At 39.0% G+C, this 21452-nt stretch overlaps 1 protein-coding gene across 1 annotated transcript; it reads right to left on the reverse strand.

The window, feature by feature from the left end:
• Positions 1–270: 270 nt before the first annotated feature.
• dmbx1a (diencephalon/mesencephalon homeobox 1a) lies at positions 271–7401 on the reverse strand. The gene is made up of 5 exons (XM_084119373.1): positions 7209–7401; positions 3211–3377; positions 2922–3100; positions 2419–2818; positions 271–1905 (listed from the first exon to the last, which is right to left on the reverse strand). Exons 2-5 carry the CDS (start codon positions 3362–3364, stop codon positions 1487–1489), a joined length of 1152 nt encoding a protein of 383 aa, XP_083975499.1. The 5' UTR covers positions 3365–3377; positions 7209–7401; the 3' UTR covers positions 271–1486.
• Positions 7402–21452: the final 14051 nt, after the last annotated feature.

Below are 21452 nucleotides of genomic sequence, written 5' to 3' on the forward strand. Positions count from 1 at the left end.
TTATGTCCCCACAACGATTTCATTTCCCAAGATTACCTTGTTTTCTTGCTCTCCTCACTCTCATTTCCTTGTTTTCTGCTGTCCTATCTTTTAAAATCAGCTTCTTCTTTTTTTAGGTAGGTGGTGGTGGTGGTGGTGGTGGTGGTGGGGGGGGGGGGGGGGGGTCTTAACCTTCAAAATTAATTTATCAGTTTAGCATGGTCACAGTCTAATTTACATTGAATGTGGTATTTTGAGGATAAACAAGAGATGTCAAACCAATGTTTTGTTGAAGTTTTATTTTACAAGTTTTTAAATCTACAATTGACATAGGGAAAGATGTGTATACTTCTGGAACACTCTCCACCAATATAGGCTACAAATTCACCACTTTGTGTGATGTTGTGAGTGACTGTATATTGATGTTCACAGTGACAATGAAAGAGTTACATAGACGACCAGACTGTATAGGTTAAATAATCTGGGGGAGACGCAGACGGGCAGTGCGGCCCACCCGGTACAATCTTACAAAGGGACAGCTACCAGAATCATCACAGGGTTAAAATCTTCTCAGTCTAAAACATAGAACTTTTACATTTGCCTTACCAGTAAACATTTATAGATAAAGACTTTGTATTTTACATATTAAAATACTTTACAAACACAATGAGAGCTCAGCACTGAGATGGAAAGAATGAGCAGAGAAGAGGGGAAAAAAAGCTGCCATACATGGAAGTGCTTTGCTTTCCACTGGAGAACTTTTCCTGTTCTGGACTGTCTGGCATTCAACCACTATTCTGCATTGTTTCCTGTTGCAATGTAAGCACTAGTTTTCTTGAGAGTACTTTCCCTCTGAGTGTTAATATGGCGATCTCCAATGATATGCATGGTCTATAATTGCATTTCTTCCTCTGCCCGAGGCTACATGTAATTAAAAGCTTTGCATATGTAGTCAATGAAATCATTTCCTCATTACCCAACCATCCTCAATTTACTGTGGTTAAATCCTGACCATTAAACAGGTTAGATTTAATTAATCTATGTAGTTGTGCAAGATTTACATTTACAAGGTAATTTGTGTGGTGTAATTTGAGAACCGCGATAATTAAATTAAATTAAAAGTTATTTTCAGATTCTGGTGTATAGTGCATGCAGCCGGCTGAGATCCTCTCCAAAAAGTGCTTATATCAAACATCTACGCCCTTCCAAAACGTATAAATAACACTAAATCTAATCCAGGGCCTGTCTGTCTTTTTAAGCAAAACAAATGTAATATCCTTCATCATTTCACTGCCTGCCTCAAAATAACAAGCCCTCTAATATTTGCAAATGAGTCAGAGATTTGATTTGCCTCTCCTGAAAGCAACTTTAGTATTCAGGAGAACCTCAAGACACCCTTTTTTTTTCTTTTTTTTTTCAAAGATTGACACTCTAACTTGAAGTCCAGGTGGCATGTTGTTAGTGGTAGAGAGATGTTCCCTTGCTCAGGTAGTTTTCAGATTCCTGTTCAGTTGGGCAGCGTGTCCAGGCCCAGTGATGCCGCGTGCTGCTTGGCCCGCAAGCGTAGGTTCTCAATACTGGTGGTCTTGCTGTTGTGGTTAGGAAGGCCTCCAGAGGTCTGCATCAGCGGGCTGTTCCAAACTTGTTGCGCGTGGTGAGATAGAGACTGATAGTAGGACTGGCAGGGGAGGGAACCCAGGGGCGCTGGCATGTTGACGTTCATGCCCAGGTATGGTATAGACGACGGGGTCGCCATGTCGAAAGACGGATAGTGAACCAGGTTGTTGGTGGCGGCCATGTGCTGGCGAAACTGCTCCTGCAGACGGAAGAGGCTGAGCGGAGACGAGGAGTACGAGTGACTCTGAGAGATCCCGCCGGTCACCCCGCTAGAGGAAGATGAGATGGCCGGGGAACCAAGAGGAGAGTCTAAGGACACAAAGATGGATTGTCGAGATTTAGATTGGAACCATAGTGTCAATTCAAACTCTTAAAAATAAACGTTCCAAAGCAGAGTTTTCGCAGGGATGCCATAGAAGAACCATTTTGGGATCCCCAAAAAAAAAGTTCTTAAAATAACTATTATTTTCTTAGTGTGCAAAAGAACATTTTAATAATCTGAACCTTTTTTTTCCCACTATTAAGAGGCTTTTGTGCAATGGAAAGGTTCTTCATGGGACCCTCAATGCCAATAAATAACCTTTTTAAGTAAAAAAATATATATACTTTTTGTTATTGGGGGGGGGGGGTGCCTTTATTTACATAAGACAGTAGGAGGACAAACAGGGAATCCTATAGAAGAGGAGAGCGGGGAATTGGACCAGGAAAGGACCTCGAGTCGGGACTCGAACTCGGGTCGCCCCGAAGTGCATCCGCACTGTATGTTGGAGCTCTTGCCTACACGGCTATGGTATATGGTATATATGTATTTGCTATACATACCTGGTTTGGGGCTGAGACGTTTGCAAAGAGGGGAAAGGTTTCCAGGTGTTGGTTCTTTCTCAACCTTCAGATCTTCTCTGTGCTGCTTTATCTCCTCCTCCTTGTCGGTTGCGTTGTCCTCTGTGGCCGACTCGCTGCCTGACTGCTCTGCCGATGTCACGTTAAGCTCAACGCTAAGTTCTGATGCCAGTGCATGGGGAGCTGCCTCTGCTTCCATAGAGGAGGAAGAAGAGGAGGACGAAGGTGGCTGGTTCTCAAGAGCTAGGTTGGAGGGGGCATCATCCTTATCGCTTGTTCCTAGGGCTCCGTCTGTCGAGACGTCTTTCTGCTTCTGCAGTTGCTCTTTTTGGAGGCTTCGCTGCTTCTTGCGAAACTTCGCACGGCGGTTCTTGAACCATACCTGATGACCAAAAGGCAATTTATAGATTTGACTCTTGACTCATGGATACATATCTGTGGACATTCTAAACTTTTTAAGTTTAAAGGTGAAATTAATTTCTTACCTGCACACGTGCCTCAGGTAGGTTGGTGCACATGGCCAGGCGCTCCCGCATCACAACATCTGGATAGTGCGTTTTCTGAAACGTCTTCTCCAAAGCCTCCAGCTGCTGGGCCGTGAAAGCAGTGCGACTGCGGCGTTGTTTGCGATGTTGAGAGCCGTAGCGAGCCTCGAGTATGATATCTTGAAATGTACAGCCGTTGGAAGAGAAAAGACACGGCATATTTAATTCATTGTACAATCACAATAAATGTGTGTGTTATATGGGAGAGGGAGAGAGGGAACGCACTTACCAGCCAGTCTCTCTGCGAGGGTGAGCGCGTGAACGGACGGCCGGTAATCAGGCGCGTGCTGCGCTTGTTGCGCCGCCTGTTGATGCAGGTTGTACATGGCGCTCAATGAGTTCATGGCGTGGAGAGAGTATCCGTTCACTCCGTAGTGTTGCATGATTCCAAAATATCTGTAAAAGAGCAGGATTGCGAGGATGTTATAATAACAATGAGCTCTTTTCCCATTTGTTAACACACTTTTTTTTAACATTCTCTGGTGGTCTAATCTCCCATATTGAGGCCTGACATAAAGGAAGTCAGAATAAAAGTTGGGGATCTCAAAAGTAAGTTTTCTTTTTGCATGCAAGCGTGTAGACTATACATTTGAACGGGGTTTTCGAACGGTTTAGGAATCACAAAGGATAGAATCAGAGTTCGAATAGAAATCAGAATAAATGCTTTTGAACAGAAGTCACGTTTCGCGTGAGGTGGTCACCATAGCAACATTATCTCAGCGCCTTTTCAATAGCCTATGTACCATTCATGGACTAAATAAAAAAAATATATATTTCATTGATATAATTCCTTTGCGTGTAATAAGTTTTTTTATTTTATTTTTTATTTTTACATTTAATAAATTGACTAATAACTTTGTCAATTGATATAATTGACACTTTGGTGTCAAGATTTGCGTCACAGTTGGTTTCATGATTGTGGCTATAAAATTAATAATATAATTTTCCTCAAAATGCCTTAAAAGATTTAGCGATTAATTCGCATACTGAAATGATCATCTACATTTACATCCTTAAATTACCCTGCATTCATTTATGCCTATTACAATTATTAAAACAACTATTTTATTTAGCATCATGCTTTTGTGATATTTTTATGTACAGTGATATATAATCAATCAATATGGTTGTCAGTCTTAATAGTGAGAGTGTCAAGTAGCGCTTTTGGAAATCCGCTTATGAGCGGAACTGTGTTCATTAATATCCAATTATTGTTTTGTCCAATCCATTAGTCATACACAAGGAATTAATTGGTGCAATTATCACTTGTTTACCTAATGAGCTCCGACTTATGCTTACTACATTAGATATATAATTTCAGAGGCAAATTACCGTAGCAAATCCTTTAAAAACAGTTGTCAATGAATCATTGATTGATTTTAGTGAGATTTACTTTTAGCAGTGAACGAGATGTTAAGATGTTATTCTACCATTTTTTTTTTTTTGTAATCGAAAATCAATTCAACCTGTGCTACTTATAATAATTGCAAAGCCTAAATGTGTAGGGATATTTTAATCTCAATATTTAAATTTTACTGATCTGCATTTCCAAATGTAGCCTGTCCATGAGGTTTAGTGCCCATGTTTTTTCAGTCATTTTTTACAGCCAGTTTAAACTTTTCATAGATAAAATGAAAGGCTCCAGGACACGATTAGAAATGTATTAGTATATAGAGGTGTTTGACAGGCACGAATATCTCCGAGGTCAATGCAGTGCGAATTATTAAGAGAGAAAGTATATGCTCCCGCACATGCCGGGTGTCCAGGGACTTCTAACAGCCTCGAGTTTTAAAAGAAATTGTATTTCCAACCAGCACTTAAATTGCTTATTATTTACTTCGATTGTAGCCAACATTAAATTCATGAGACTAAATGTCTAAAACAAGTATAATTTATTTAAATCATATTACATTAAAATCTCTGACAAAATTCGAAGTTAGACACTTGAGCAATGATGTATAGCATAAAATGAAAAAGGAAGTAGAAAACTTGTTGCAAATGTTTTATGTTATACAATAAATTTAGCTGACTTTCTTAGGGAAACGAAATATGTATTTTGTCCCGTTTCAATATGATAAATTCTAATTAATTTCCATATTTTAGTAATAATAATAAAATTCCTATTTAATTTTCTATTTAAATTATTATTTAGGCTATTATTATTATTATTTCTGCATTTATATCATAAACCATATTTATACCATATTTTTGGTTCAAGTAGTCTAGGCTATAAATTAGGCTACGCACAGATTTTCTAAGGGTCTTTTATTCTTTGGAAAAAAATGCCTGTGTCTTTCTTATTCTGTAACAGGCCATTGTCCTTATGTGCATTTAGGTAGAACTTACGGAAGCAAGTTTGTCTGGAAGATTTGTTTAAAAGTTTGTAGTTGCACTTTTGCTGTCTTTAGCCGTTTTAGGCCACCAGAACGCATGTACCCTCCTCAGCGTGGAAGCTTGTGACATCCGGACTGCCCATTCCCAGACTATTAAGTCAGTGCAACGTCTGATGAATGTGATCAGAGGGCAAGAGGGAATAGTTTAATTCGCTTGCACAGAAGGTGCTTTGCTAAACATTTACTTTTCTCCCCCAAGTATTTGAATTGAATGGGGTCCGTTTCTCTCCCTCCCTTCTCTCGCAGCCCCTTATCCCATCGCCCCGGGGCCACGTTTTGGCTGAGATGTATGGCTTCTCTGCGGGTAAAATATGCATGTTGATCCCCATTTGGGTCCCCGTCTAATGGAAGTGCAAATAGGTTTCGACTGTGGAGACCTCCATTTATCATCACCGCTGACACGGACGGACGTACAGTGAGCTTACTTGTGTGTGTGTGTGTGTGTGTGTGTGTGTGTGTGTGTTTTCCAACCAATATGTGTCTAAAGAGATGTGTTATAGGCCTATACCAACTTATGTATTTTACTTTTCGCTTAGTCCATTCATTGTCATTCCATGGATGTTATAGCTTACATTTGACCAAAAACACTGTAAACGATCAATAAATACACAGAATAGGCCTACACACATTTCAAAATAGTAGGCTAATAAAAACGATCAATGCAATAGTGACTTAGTGCGACCAAATAATGATGGGCCTGATATTTACGATTCCATTTACTGATATCATTTAACGTTCACGTTTGCGAAAATATTCGTTCAAGCGTGTGAATACTTGCTAAACGTCAAATTTCGCCACAGGCCAGCTGATATTTAGCACAAAGGGCAGCTTATTTTAATACTGTGTCTCGCTGCTATTGTAGTCTGTTCATCCGCCTGTTACTGCTGCGGGCAGTGTGACACTCCATGCTTCGATTATTAAAACCTCATTATGCAAATTGGCATGTACAGTGCAACTTTTTGATCCGACTAAATTAGGAAAAATGTTAACGTTAAAACCCCATTTGACCCGGGGGGACTATTTATCGTGTCTCGCATGACATAGGTTTTATATTGTCACTCATATATTTGTATCCCTCACTGTCAAAGGCCTCCAGGTTGAACTATATCCACTTGAAATGTATTTTAACAGAATTTCAATTTAATAATTATGAATTAAGAAAAATAATAGTTTTATCCAAGTTTTGGCACTATACTGTGAAATCAAGTAAGCTAAAAAAATAAAATAAAAAGTCAGACCGCTGTTTTAGCTCATGCTTAAAATTGTATTTGTATGTTTTGTCTCTTTCACACACAGGCTTAAGATTCTTTTAAATTGTTATTATTATTTTGCTCTGGATTACAACTATGCATCTCAGAAAAATACAAAATAAGGATATTGGTAATGGCCCTATATTTAAAATTAAATAGGCCTATTTGAAGACTTAAGAAAAGTTGAGGAACTGCCAGCATTTATTTAAGCTATATATTTCAGACAGCCTACTGAACTGACAAATTTTAATATTTCTATTGTTTTATTGGTTCATGGTTTAATTGTTTAGCATGCTCTTAAACATAAAAGGGTTTTTTGCAGCGATGCCGCATAGAAGAACCATTTTTGGTTTCCCAAAGAACATTTCAGTGAACGTTTCTTAAAAATAAAACAAAATAATAATAATAATTCTTAGTGTGAAGAACATTTTAATAATCTAAAAGAAACTGTTTACACATAAAGATCCTTTTCTGGAATGGAAAGGTTTCATTGATGTTAAAGGATCTTCATGAAACCACCAGTGCCAATAAAGAACCTTTATTTTTAAGAATGTAAACAATTGCATAAACAATTCGTCTCTTACCTTATCTCAGTCTTGTCCTTTATCCAGTGTCTCACAGTGTCACTTGATATTTTGTTGCTTGTAGCTCGGAGTATTTCCCAGAAGTCCTTATCGCGTTTCTAAAAGTCTAAGAGCCCATTCAAATGTATCCGCTAAGTATCAAGCGCCTCCAAATCGTTCCCTGCGCGCTCTTCTCAGCACATTGCGTCCATCTATTGACACGAGCTTTGAGGAGGGATTTTAAAGAGCTCCGCGTAACATCAACGAGGCTTGCTACTGGTCCTTGAAGCTGTCAATCAAAACTCGACGGTATTTTTCTGGTTGCGTGTGTGTGGACTCCGAGCCAATTGACCCTTTACTTAGAAGTCTTAAATCACAGCACTAATGTCCACTCACAAGCACTTTTGCTTATAAACAATAATATCATAATGTGAGAATAATATTGACATCGGTGGGATTAAGATTTTAAAGCAGGCACAAAAGAGAAACGCGTATATAGCCTAGTTAGATAGACGGTGATGGCAAAGAGTTTTAATATGGACAAATAAGGCATTAAATATACGCGTGTTCTCGTCCTAAATTTTGTTTAGTAATTTTAATGGGTTTTAGGTTAGGAAGATCTTTAAAGGAGCAAACAAATATTGCATTTCCACTTGGCCATTTTTACATGGAGTCATATTGTTTTCTTGATTTTAGGATTTATCATTTGTTAAAGTTATGCAAGAACCACAAACAATTTGCAGATCGCTAGAAATTGACTATATTGAACTCTGTTTTGCCAAACTTTCGATATACTTTCTCATATTGTTCTCACGCATTGACTACTTTTAGCCTACTTCTTGAACATAGGAATATTTCTATAAAGGTCACAGTCCCAAGCCTTTTTTTTCTCCTTTTTTTGACAAACGAATATCTCACGCATTGGTTTTGTTTGCTTTTCGGCTTTGTCATGCCACTGCAGGAGAGACTGAAGGGACTTTAGAGATCTCTAATAGATGCCAGGCTACTGCCTTCACAATCTCTCCCGGCCTTGAAGGATTTGGGTGAGGATAAGGGGAGACAAGACGCTATTTCAGCCTCCAAAAAACCTCTGTCTTGAAATGACTGCCGGTAAGAGGATTAAAACAATAATGCCCTTCTCTTCTTGAAGGGTTTTTAGAAAAGATTTCTTCTCTCGAAGCAAAACCGTTTAGGTTGGAATTAAGGGCAGCGCAAAGTAGCCTTTTAATGTAAAGCTTGCATAATTTGTTAAAGATGCTCGCAGAAAAGCGGGCCAGGGTGAAAATCCCTAACTGAATTTTATCTCTGACCATAGTTATCATCTAGAGGAATTTGAAACGAGTGGAAATTGAATGAAACTGAGTGTCTCTTTTTACACACATTTAGGCTACTGTCGTTTAAAAATGATATGGGTGTTGTCGAATGCAAGATGTATGTGCTCAGATCATGAACTGGCTAAACGCATGGCTTAGGCTACAGTCTAAATTATGTTTCTGTTTAATTTAATATTTATTATAGGCAGCAAGAAATCAAGCGATGCTAAAATCAAATCACTATGTATTATAACAGTTGCTCGTATCTAATTGATCAGTAGCCTAGTGTAGAATAATGTTGAATTTCAAAAGTTTTTCTAAGCCATTCAAATATATATATATATATGTGTGTGTGTGTGTATGTATAAATCTTCCCGTTCTGCCTGTTTATAAATTTTAAGCAAGCAAGAAAGACCACATGAAAATAACTAACAAAAATTAATAATATAAATAATTAGCCTATTCGACGCATTAACAAATGCATGTAAAAAAATCCAAATGGATACGATTTTAGGCTGTAAGCGAATATCATCACTTTTAAATATATTTAGAGATTTGCTCATTAAAAGTAGGGTGGCCTATAGCATAAAAAAAAAAAAATCAAACCTATTTTGTTGCCATTATCAAGACAGTTCATGCAGTAGCTAGCCTAATATAGCCTATATATATATTTACTTTTACCTTTTTGGAACCAAACCTGTGTCCTTTCCCATCATTTCCCCCCACGTTTTTTTTTTATGGTCTGAGAAAGAAAGAGGATTAACTTGTGAACCGATGGAAATAAGAACTTTAACGGGAGGTAAATCTGGGCAATGTCTCTTTGTGAGAAGCGTTTCTAAAGCAATTAAAGTGAGAAAGAATTCCTCTCAGCGCCTCTTCCTTAAATCTGCTTAAACGAGGACTAGCCTACTGTCCAGCACATCTGAGGGCTTTAAATGCCTTCCATTTAAAGTGCCACAGAGAGAACCCCACTTTTAGAGCTGCAAAAGAAGCCCTCGGTCCAGTTTTACTCCAAGTAATTGTGTTTTTCTTTTTCTTTTTTTGGCACTCCAATTTCATTTTGCTGCCCTCTCGTGTGTATGTTATCACGTTTCTATTTCAGTGCTGGATATAGCAATTTATAACAACAGCATTTGCAATGTAAAGTCTCCGCGATTATACTTGGAATCTGACATTGAATTTACTAAACCGACGAGCATTTCTCTCAAAATAATTGTATTTAGGGTGAATCGCGTCTGCTTTTTACAAAACGAGGGATGATATCGTATAAACGAGTCAATCATATCGCTGGCTTTTATTTAAACTTCTGAATTTAACACTGTCCCGTAGCTTTAGCAGGAAAGAAATGAAATGAAGGCATTTGGTGTCAAAACGCGAGATGGTTGTTATTAGCTAATTAATAGACCTAATGATGTTTCTGCAACTTCATGAATACATTACGTTTGCAATCCACAAAGCTGTAGCCTCTCAGGCTCAATCCAAGGGTATTTCAGCATCTGTTCTTCCCAGAGCAATTAATCATTTTGATGTATGGTTTAAAATCGACTGCTTCCAGGAGACCTTTTTGACAAGAATAACAAAGCAATTTGCCAGGAGCCATCTCTTAGACACGTTATTAGCAGCACCTTCGTCTCAAACCCGTTTTTTCCTTTTGCTAAATTAGATACCTGTATTAAAGGGGCAGTGCTACTTTTTAATTTATTTTGATTTCTCCACACAGCTCCACTGATACCTCTGGAAATCGCATCATTCGTGACAAGATCCCAGGATCTTCTTAACAAATCCCCATGCTAAAAGTTTTTGACCTGTCAGTTCTGTCAGAAGCTGTGCCCCTCTTATTCTCTCTCATTCTCCATCTCTCTACTGTCTTCAGTCTCTCTTTCCCCCTTGTATTTCTTCAGTCTCTCTCTCTCTCTCTCTCTCTCTCTCTCTCTCTCTCTCTCCGTCTTGCTCACTTTGGCCCGGATCCCCAGCACAAGGGGCCCCATTGTATAGTCCTAATCCAGAAGCAACACAGCTTTAGCGACATGGAGGGATAAAAGGCCCATCAAGCCCACAACTTTATGGGGGCAAATCTCTACCTAATCCCTCGCTTTATCTAAACAAAAGCCCCTCTCTCCTAATCCACCTTCACTGCAAAAAGAAAAAGAAAAGGAAAAAACAAGAGGCGCTAAAAAAATCTCAGGCTTGAGTTGAACTGTGAGTTAAGAACCAGGAGTCATTTTCCTAAAGAAACTAACCGCTTCTGACAAGCTTCTGCTACTGACATAAGTAAAAATGAAGCCCGTGGACAGTAGAGAGATAGACGGAAGAATAACTAAAGGTAAAGGGAAGTTCTGACATACAGCCAGTGTTGGTTTAATGTAGAGACTGCAGATTACAATTATTTTTCATTTATTTTTTAATGTCTTTCTTATCTTATTGCTCCAAGTCAGTCAATCAATAAAAGTCTTTATTACAAACTTCTGCACTGAGTTCAAATGTCTTATGTCCATTATAATTTCTTATTATTAAATTATTATTTGATTAAAATGAATATGTTCCCTTGCTGTTGTAATCGTAGTGTTGCTAATGCCTTTCATAATTAATAAGGCGCTTTCATTATTTCAATAGACTGGATTCAGATGAGGTCATTATCCTCAGTATGGGTGCTGTTGGCTATAATTGGGTAATTAGGGGAATAAAGTGGCTGCTCTTCCTCTTTAGTGCTTTGATGACTATTGAGTGAAAGAAGCAGCTTCTAATAAAACACAATGAACAGCAACCTGCATGAATTATTGACAACTCATTTATAATGTCCACCAACTTCAGGGATATTTATTTAGCTGTAGAGAACCTGTAGAGCTGGGAGACACATTTTTCTGTTACGTAGTGGCTTTTGAAAGCAGACTTTTGCCTGAAAGCACTATCCTAATAGTTAAAGCTAATTGGCATGAGCATTTTAAGACACCCGGTCAGTTTGATTATATTGATGACCTGACATCCTGATATTTCAGCAGCAGACGGCTGTGGCGTGGGTTTGGCGGCATTCACAGATCACCTCAGATATGTACGATTAGTTGATCGGCCCCTGCTGCTAAAAGGGATTGACGCACACTCTTAATACAAGCAAAGTCCTCTTTCAGATAAAAAGATGGGTTCAGAAGTTGCAAATCTGCCGTTTATAACAATACGCTTCCCCATTAACTCCTTGCCCCTGAGTATGGATTGCTCTCCGTTGCACGACTACAACATCTGTCTTTACTTTGGCAAATCCCTCTGTATCAGCTCTGGGCTTTGTCCTATCAGTCAGTAATCTGGCTCTCAGCACTCTATGCGTATTGAGGCACTTTGGCGAAGAGGTTTAAAACATGACCCAGGATTCGAAATAAGCGGACTCCCTGCTTCTGACTGAAGTTTTCATCATCCTCTCAATGAGTAGCTTTAAGAGGATACCTGAGAAGAACCCATGGCACTTCAGTCATAAGCACCCATATTGGATCCGTGCTTGGCGGTCTTATCCTTTAAGAAATGAAATAGTCTCATAACCTGTTTCATGAGCGCATTTTTGGTGTTGTAGATGATGAGAAGCGATCGAGCCGGCTGGGGGGCTGATGACTGCCGTCCACACGACCGGCTTTAATGCGCCTCTGGCCGAGAGAGTAGACAGTGACTAGGAGGTGTTTGCGTCATCAACGCGTTACATTACACAGAGCAGAAATGTCACCGTCTGTAAAATAGCTAGCTATCTGCTGGACCTGTTTGATGCATCAACAGTGCAGTTCTGTTTGATGAGCTCTTCACAGGGGTCCCCATTTAGACCTTATGGCAGTGTCTCCCTTTGGCACCAACACCTTAACGGAGCTAATACTCTTTTAATAGCGTAAACAGAGAGAACAATTGACTCATTAGAGAGTCAACTAGGCAAATCCGCCACAATCTATTGAAAATGCTGGAGAGGGTGTCTCCAGCATTAGCAGCACCTGGAAAGCCCAGATTTGAGTTCTCTGATAACAGTAATACTTCCTTTTCTCCATTCAGTCCCAAAGCGCAGTAGAACCACCTCCGTACGGGATTACCTGGCCCCACTGTAAAATGTTTTTTTTTTTTTTTTTGCAGTATGGCTGCCTGATGCTTAGCCTCCCACAATAAGTATAAATCCTCTTCTTCTGTGGGTATTACGGGAATGAGCATAAGGGATTGTGTTATTGTTGACCCATAATCTGGTTTTAACTCCTTGTTTTACAAATGGCCCTTTTAAAAAGCTTTTCCACCGCCTTTGGCATTGTTAAAGCTCCTGGTCTGCATTTCCTTTACATCTTGCTTCAGAGCTTTATTTGACTTGTACTATAAATGTCTGCTGCTTTAAAACAGGATTCCTGCATTCTACTGAATTGCACTGAGAAGTGAAAATGTGTGGGGGGGTTGTAATAATTACATGATTAAATCTTTGTTTGGTTCTAGGAGGTGTTGTAGTATGCAGAAATATTTGGATGTCAGTATTTACTCACCTTCATGTCGTTCCAAACCTGTATGACTTTCCTTCTTTTGTGGAGAACAAAATACTATTTGAAGAATGTTTCAACCTTTTCTGTCCATACGATGAGTGGGGTTGTCTTTCATTGACTTTCATTGTATGGACAAACATTTTTAAAAATATCGTCTTTGGAAGAAATATCCCTTAAACAATGGAGAAGTGTTTTGTTGCAAGACATAAATTATTTTAACATTAGTGGGGACACTTTTTAATCACTGTCTCACATGATAAAAATACATGTTTAGAGTCATCTTATAGCTGTGTAAAGTGCAAAAACATGCATTGAGCTTCAAACATGCTTTTTTATCATTCTTAAACCACATCTGCATGCATAAGAATATCCCCTTATTGGAATTGGCATGCATGTCATCCGTGCAAACTCTACAGTATCTGATATCTAGCACTGTGAGAGATCTCATACATTATCATTAGCCAATTTGAAAGTGAAATGGTATTTTTACTCTTTTCCTGAAAGAACTGAGCAAATTTTCCTTTGAGACCCATTGACTCTGGCCAGAGCTATTTAGCGGTAATCAAGATGTCTTGATAGACTTTCAATGAGAGTCATGCTATAGAAACCCCTCATCTCTTTCTTATTAGGCTAATTAGCAGAGACGATTGGAAAAGATAATTTTGGGCTGATAAGAGGGTTTAAATGGCCTAAAGAGGAATGATCAATGCTCATATAAGGGAATTAAAGCATTTATTTCAAGACTAATTGTTGATTTCACCCCTGACCTTGCTTCATTTAGCAGTTGAGTGCTGTTTTTTTTGTAACCGGTGCATTTGATCTTAGATTTTTTTCTTTAATCTAGAAACTCTTGCAGCTTCACTGACTCTTTGCAGTCTTTCATTCTGGAACAGATGTGAAGTGACGTGCTACTGTCACTGTAACCAATAGTCAATGAACGCTGGTGATCAGTCATCAAGGAACTGGCACTGTGCCCTCGTCCCCGTCCACACCGATGCACTCAGCGCTGATCCAGAGCCAGATTGGTGGAGATCACCGTGTCAAGGAACCTCCTCTCTCTGCATCCATGCCCGCTTCTTATCTCTCCTCCCCGTGATGGTGAACAGAGTCTTGCTGGGCCCAACTGCCCATGTAAAGAGGTGGGCTGGTCCGTCCCAGTGGGGTGGGAATGAAGTGACAGCCCCCCCCAGTTGCTGGGAGCTTGTCAGGGCCTTGTTAGCTCCTTCACCTCCCCCTCGCCTCCTGCTTCTCTTCCCTGGTAATCCTCCAACACTCTTCCCCAGCAGGGAGGAGACGTAAGGACAGAGGGAGGGCCAGAATTAATGGACATGTTTGTTTACCTATTTGTCCTTGACATGATCAATTGATCAGGAGGCTAATTCACTGCCTCCGTGGGATCATTAAATTTCCATTTAAATTGCAAATGGATTTCTCCCCAACCTCCCCAGACCACCACCTCTATTTATGTACTCACATACACACTTCTGTTCCTGTTACCGCCTCTGTTGCTGTTAAATGAAGAGGACTAAACTTAAAAATAAACTTTCCAAAAGGCGGTTTTCACAGCAATGCCAATGAAGAATCATTTTGGGTTCCCCAAAAAAACTTTCATTGAACTGTTTCTAAGAGAACAATACCGATATTTAGTGAAAATTTGTGGGCAAAAAAGTCCATTGCCACTCGTCAATATTGTAGCGATGTATAAAGCGTAGCTCACACAGATCTCACTTTCAAATCGAGCAGCTTTCTGTTGGTCAGCGTGATGAATTTGATGGACCAAATTAAACATGAGCAAAATATCCATGGGGAAATTTTTCATCCTCACGCAAAACTCAAAATCACATGCATTCCTATTGAAATGACTCAATTTCGACTGTGAAATTTTGAGAAATGTAAATGACTGCACCTTTAGTTTGAAGAACATTTGAATAATCTAAAGAACCTTTTTCCACTATAAAGATCCTTTTGACCAATTGAAAGGATCCATGAATGCAAAATGTGGCTAGATTGATTGGACTATCCGATTTGCCATCACTTCTTCTGATAAGAACATGAATGAAGAGCATCTCCATGATGCCGAGATTATTGTGGTACTGTATTCTAGTTCACAAACCTCAAAAGACATTGCGTGTGTGTGTGTGTGTGTGTAGGCATAATGTATTGCCATCTCTCTTTCTTCATTTAACAAAGTATCCCTCAGGAAGAGGGGCAGTGAATAGATCTGTTCAACTCATTTGAAAACATCAGTGGTGATAATTACCCGTATCATGAAGATGTCAGTCATTTAACCGACAGTTAATTTGCTTTTCATGGCAACCTCCTCAAACGCTCACACACACACGCATATTTACACTCAGTCATCTATAGCACGTTGAGAGGAAAATGTGCTAATTCCTCTATGGAAAAGCCCTGTGATTAAACAGCACTACAGAGATTACAATGAATGATTACAGTTTTATATTTGAGTGCTCTTTTCCAGTGGGATGAATTAAATCAATAAATGCTCAATTGTGTCTGGCGATTCTTTTTTTAGTTGGCAAAGTAAAATTATGCTGTTTAAGTAGATATTGTGATTTAAGAAAATAGACCAACTAGTATGAATGTTGTATAACATTGTCCCATGTTTTTTATATATATATATATAATTATTTAAAACAAATTTAAATATTACAAGGCTCATAAGGCTGCATTTATTTGCTAAAAAATACAGTAACACATTTTTTTGAATAAAACTTTTTTTTTTTTTTTTTAATGCTGAATTTTCAGATGCCATTACTCCAGTCTTTTCATATAATTATCATTGTTGAGATGTGCAGTTGTGCTGCTTAATATTGTTGTGGAAACCTTGATGCATTTTTTTCAATATTCTTTGATAAATAGAAATTTCACAAAAACAGCATTTATTTGAAATGGAAATCTTTAGTAAGATTATAAATGTCTTTACTGTCACTTTTGATCAAATTTACTGCATGAATAATAAAATGTTATTTATATTATATTATATTTACATTACTGTTCTTCTGACAATAATAAGCCTCTGTAACAGAAGCTATGATTACATGGTGCATATGCTTGTAAATGAGTGTTTGGACTGAACAATTCAGGAAACGTGACTGAAGCAGAGTACAGTGTCGGTATAAACCAGTGCTGTTAGTTTGATTTGAGAAGTTTGATGGCCTTTGAATTTAGCGAAACATGCATATCACACCTCTCATGATGTGGCAAGGGATCTGTCCTTATTGACCCGTACATCTATATCACAGACCGGATCCTCGTCTGTAGTCATTACCTAATGTTGGTTCTCCAGAGGGCATGAGTCAGTCATCAGTGCATGTCAGGTGTTTTTCCCGACACTGTCATTTGCCCTGGCCCCGTCTCTGACACATGTTGGCCCTGAGCCAGATAAAGCCGACCCTCTCGCACTCTAATGGGGCTGATCTGATTACCCTGTAAACCCTCCTCTAATATCCCTTCACCAACACACCGGTCCGATCGAAGCCTGTAAATTTGATCTCCATCTCGCCTGCCGCCGGGCGCAAGCCACGGCCTCTCCCCCTGCTTCTTGTTTCAAAGTCCAGGCCTTCCTGACACATCCGTCAGGAACCTTGTTGAACTTTGACCTCTCCCACTTGGCCCTGTTATTGATTTCTTTCTTTTTTTTTGCCACCTCATCGTGCTCAATCCGGATGAAAGGGGTAAAAGGGAGAATTAGTGAGTGAGACAGGAGGGACTCGGAGGATATGGAGCGATCGATGCCGAGTGATTTTGAGCTTACAGCAGCGGAAAAAAATGTAGACAGGTAGAAAAAGCTTGAGGCGTGACAGATAAGCATTAATAGAGCAGGACTTCAACCGTCGGACAACTAAAACCAAAAAGAGGGTTGGTTTTCTGAGCGTCAGTCTTTGGTCAAAAGGTCAGTCTTTTCCACAACAAGCGGCTACAAAACCCTGTGAATAAACATGTTCAGCGGTGCCATACAGATCCCCAATTCCAAGGATGTTTTTTCATTAGTGAAAGATGAGGCTTTAAGTGGCACAAATCTCACATTGCTCTTCCTCAGTGTGCACTTGTTGAATCACGGCCCGCCTCCGTTAGTCACGTGGGTCAATTGGTCATGGCACCTGCTCAGCTAAATAAAGTTTGTCATGGTCCCGTTCACTGGTGCTCCTGGGAGAGCGTGGGCTCGCTTGGAAGCGTATGCTGGGGAAATGCACCGCACAAGCTGATTAGTGTCATATCGCACTTTCTCTGAGTCCATATTTACCGCCTCGCCACAGTGCCCGGACGACCTGCGGCACACGGAAGAGATGCTCCTGCTATGTGTAACGGGGTTGTGGGCAGCCGGTTTGGCTTTTCTCTCACCTGATCTAAAGTGCTGGGCAGTGACACAGATATGGATAATCATTTTAAATGATTTTTTGATTAGCTGATTAGTGATTTTTAGGGCCAACAGCATGAGGGCCTTGATTTTATATATATATATATATATATATATATATATATATATATATATATATATATATATATATATACACAGTACTGTGCAAAAGTCTTAGGCACGTTAGTATTTTCAACATCCCTTTTGCCATTAATTGTAATAATCTAGTGAGATTTGTGTATGCACAAGGAGTCTGACAACAGCCGGTATAATCCACACAGAGATCTGATCTCACCATCATCGAGTCTGTCTGTGATTACATAAAATAAAAAAAACTGAGACAGACTAAATACAGAAGAACTGCAGCTTTGTCTCCAAAATGCTTGAAGAAAACTACCTGCTTAATGATTAAAGCAGCTGTTTAGGGAAGTTGATGTAACATTTCCTTATAGGCATAATGGAACTAAATTCTTATGAGTTCTTTGTATTTAATTAAGTCATTGATTCCCAATCCACACTTTATTGTTGTTTGCATAAGCCAATGAAATACAAGACTATGTATGACCAGGTTTCTGAACTTACCAAATGGCCAATTCACAAAAAAACAGTGTTGAATGACCCTGTCTTGCACTAAGAATACCTGACCTCAGACCTTATATCGTCCAAGAAAATTTGGACTTCAAATTTGGATTTTATAATTACAGAAGAGGAATGTGGAGGCACTGACCATGCAGTAAATGTTTTCAAACAGCATATGTGTGACATCCAATAAAGTGTAGTATCTGAACTCCATGAATATCCCAGAGAGCAGTCTAAAGCATGCTACATATGCTTAGCAGAGACCCTAATATCTCCAAATCCCTGACCGTGAACTGATAGAGCAGTTTTATGTATGGAGACATGCCTCCCTTCCTCATGATTCGTTCCATAAGCCAGTCCTCACACCTCTACACTCATCCCGACTGTGACTGGATTCTGCAATCTCACCCTCCCAGAGCTGTGGATTAATGGGCCCTTGATTTCCTCACACCTCACAGATGCGTCACTGGAGAAGAAACCCCCACTGACACTCAATACCGATATCAAAAATTGCCCTCATCCTATTGGCCCTCATTAGAGTGATCCAGAGACCAAATCCCTCAAGCTGTGAATGATAAAGAGCCTATAGCGTCGATCAGTTTTGAGTATATGAGTCCTGACAGTACGGGGGGATTCTCTCGCATGCTTAGGGCACTATCAGGCACGGCCCAAAACTGATCGTAATCCTCTTAGCTGTCAGCCTTATTAACCAATCGTTCCATTAGACATGAAAGAGGGGCCCACCAATGGGAGTAAATCTTTTCCATAGTGTACATTTTTATTCCAATTTTTGGGCTTCCATGGAATTATGACGATTGTCACAGTCCCTCAGAGAGACATTTGACATTAATTAATTTGGACTTCTGCTCAAATCCTTAGATAAACTGATTTTTAATTAACATTTCTGTGTGGATTTTGGTATTTCTGTCCAGTTAAATCTGCTGGTTAATTAAATTTCACATTGTTTGCGACAGTATTTCCGCCTGCTATCATTTTTACAGCATGACTGTGAACTAAAGTGTGCAAATGAAACATGACAGCTGATTGTTTTAAGTGCCGTCTCCTCCCTCTCCCCTCCTCTGCTGCTCCCCACACTTGGCCACCCTCTCTAGGGGCAGATCAAGCCCAATCCCCCAGTTCCCTTCTAATTGATATTTATGTAATTGAGTCAGGTCTGGGATTCCCACCGAGAATTGGGTGTTCTCTGTGGCCCTCTGTCTCCAATGGCTTGAGAATCAAATAGATTTTAAAGCTGCAATTATAAAAGCCCCTGTGCCCAATTCAGAAACCCACAGTTTGCATGTGTTGAACTGAAAGGCAACTTTGAGAACTAATGGGGGTTATGGCTGATGTATTCCAGCTCACTCCCAGCAGACATAGGCTTTTGGCCTCTGAGACTGAGGGGTGGACGTGTCATATTTAGTTACTTATACATATAAATTCCTCCACGTTTTTCAAGCTTGGGACAATCGCATGCTCCCCATTTGTTCCCTTGGCTGGAGACAAAAATGTGAACTCGTAACTTGGATTTGTCTCCGACTGAGTTCCAATTTTGAGGACTTAAGACTTGACTCTGCAAATACAACATTTAAGACTTGACTTTGAATTTATTGCCATTTGACTTTGAGCTAAAGACAAACTATAGCCTAGCTACACAATGTGCCTGATAAAATTTCCAGTCATAACTTGGACCAATAAGAAAATATTTGATAAGTTAGGGATGGCCCATTTTACTTGAAAAGAAATTTGTCTGGAGTGCATGATCTCAAAATGTGTATTGGTATATACCTTGAAAATAACATATATGAACTGTACTGAAATTGAAATATTATAGCAGGACCTTAAAGTGAACATAAGTAATAAAATAAAAAAACATCTAGGAATTATACGTTTAACAAAAAGTGGCCTGATTGGAGGTATAGCCGAAAAGTCATACTTTTCATCCAATCAGAGTGAGGTAATGTAGACAGGTGTCCCACTCTCTTCAATGCAAGTTAAGTATCTATTTGACATATCGGCTGTGAGGTAATTTTTTTCATTTATTTATCAACATGCAGATGTAATTAACAGAATAACTTCCAACAATAGAAAAAAACCTATCGGGACTTCAAAGTTTCAATCAAGCACGTCATCATGATTGTACGGGTACAAGGCCGTATTAGCTAGAAAACTTTGTTTGCATCAGGATGAGTAAAGACAGCGTTCAACCAAAGAAAAGGGAAAAAACATACTATTTACATGAGGAATGGTAGAGTGGGTTTTTGTGTGTGGCTGATATGTAGCACAATCAACAGTGAAGACTTGTTATAACTGGATCCTCCCCCCGCCCCACAAGTTGCTCCTGTAAAATTAAAATTCCTGACGGTTAGTATTACCATTTCATATTTTAATTATCATTAAAACCGTATTTGATTATTGCGATTTGAAACACATGCAGCACTTTTCAGCATTAAGCAAATTTAGCAACAGTCTCACACAGGCACAGCATGCAGCGTAAGTTTAGTTTTGTGTGAAAACATGACTGAAGGCAGAGTGCTGAAAGAAATCTTACGAAACTATTTTTTTTTTTCATTTAACCTTTTATTGAACCAGCCAAGTTACTTAAAGGTAGGGTAGGCAATGTTTTTCATAATAACTTTTATACTGTTTGAAACTGTCTTCACATCCTGATGGCAATCAATAATAGAAGTGGTATAAATATTAAAACATGCACATACTGTATATCTTCTGTGGAAGTCTCAGGAGCAAAAAATATTCGTCCTATAATTGCATTCGGTCCGAGAGAGATTTCAGTATTGTATAACACGAGTAGCTCTCAGCCACTTTCATTTATAAAAAGTAGCTCGCAAATGAAATAATAAAAAAAACATTCTTCTTTTAGTAGGAATATGGGTAGTATGAATGAAATTTAAATGTACTACATCCGCCATGTTGTTACTGTCACGTGACCTACCAGCATCAGTTACGTCACTCTTCCGTGGCCTCATAGTAAAGTAGTAAAGTGTCCAGCGAATGCGCACTTCAGAATCTCAGAGGTAGTAGGTCATCCGGGTACTTTTCACCTGCTGTTTTTCGAATACAATGTATTCAGACAAACTTCTCTTTTGTCGTACTGTTTTTCACATAATATATAGTGGAGAAGTATTCGATTTCAGATTCTGCTTGAAGGTGGCTCTCCATGAGCAGGATTGGACCCCTGGTTTAGGATAAACTTGATGGTAGAATACACTGTAAAAAATGATTTTTTGGTGAAGTAAATACTACTGAAAAAAAACAATGTAATTTACATGAAAAAGTTAGTTCAGGCAAGAACTAAAAAAACGAAGTAAATTCCATATCAGTACTTAATTCAAGCGAGTAGAAATGAAAGCATAAATATCAACTCAATAAAATTAAGTAAAAATTACTCAGCTTTTCTGATACTGGGGTTCCCATCATGCACTGGACCTTGAATAATTAATGAGGTTATTTTTTCACTGGTTTCCAGCTGTATTTACACTGTTTTATC

This window comes from Abramis brama (genome assembly GCF_963993115.1).
Source record: "Abramis brama genome assembly, chromosome: 7".
NCBI lineage: Eukaryota > Metazoa > Chordata > Actinopteri > Cypriniformes > Leuciscidae > Abramis > Abramis brama.

Excerpts from the sequence above, each read along its gene's own strand:
- dmbx1a (XM_084119373.1), bottom strand. The coding sequence starts at position 3,364 with ATGCAACACTACGGAGTGAACGGATACTCTCTCCACGCCATGAACTCA. Across the intron at positions 3,101-3,210 it reads CCTCGCAGAGAGACTGGCTG|ATATCATACTCGAGGCTCGC; the intron begins GTAAGTGCGTTC and ends GTACATTTCAAG. Across the intron at positions 1,906-2,418 it reads ACGTCTCAGCCCCAAACCAG|ACTCTCCTCTTGGTTCCCCG; the intron begins GTATGTATAGCA and ends TTGTGTCCTTAG.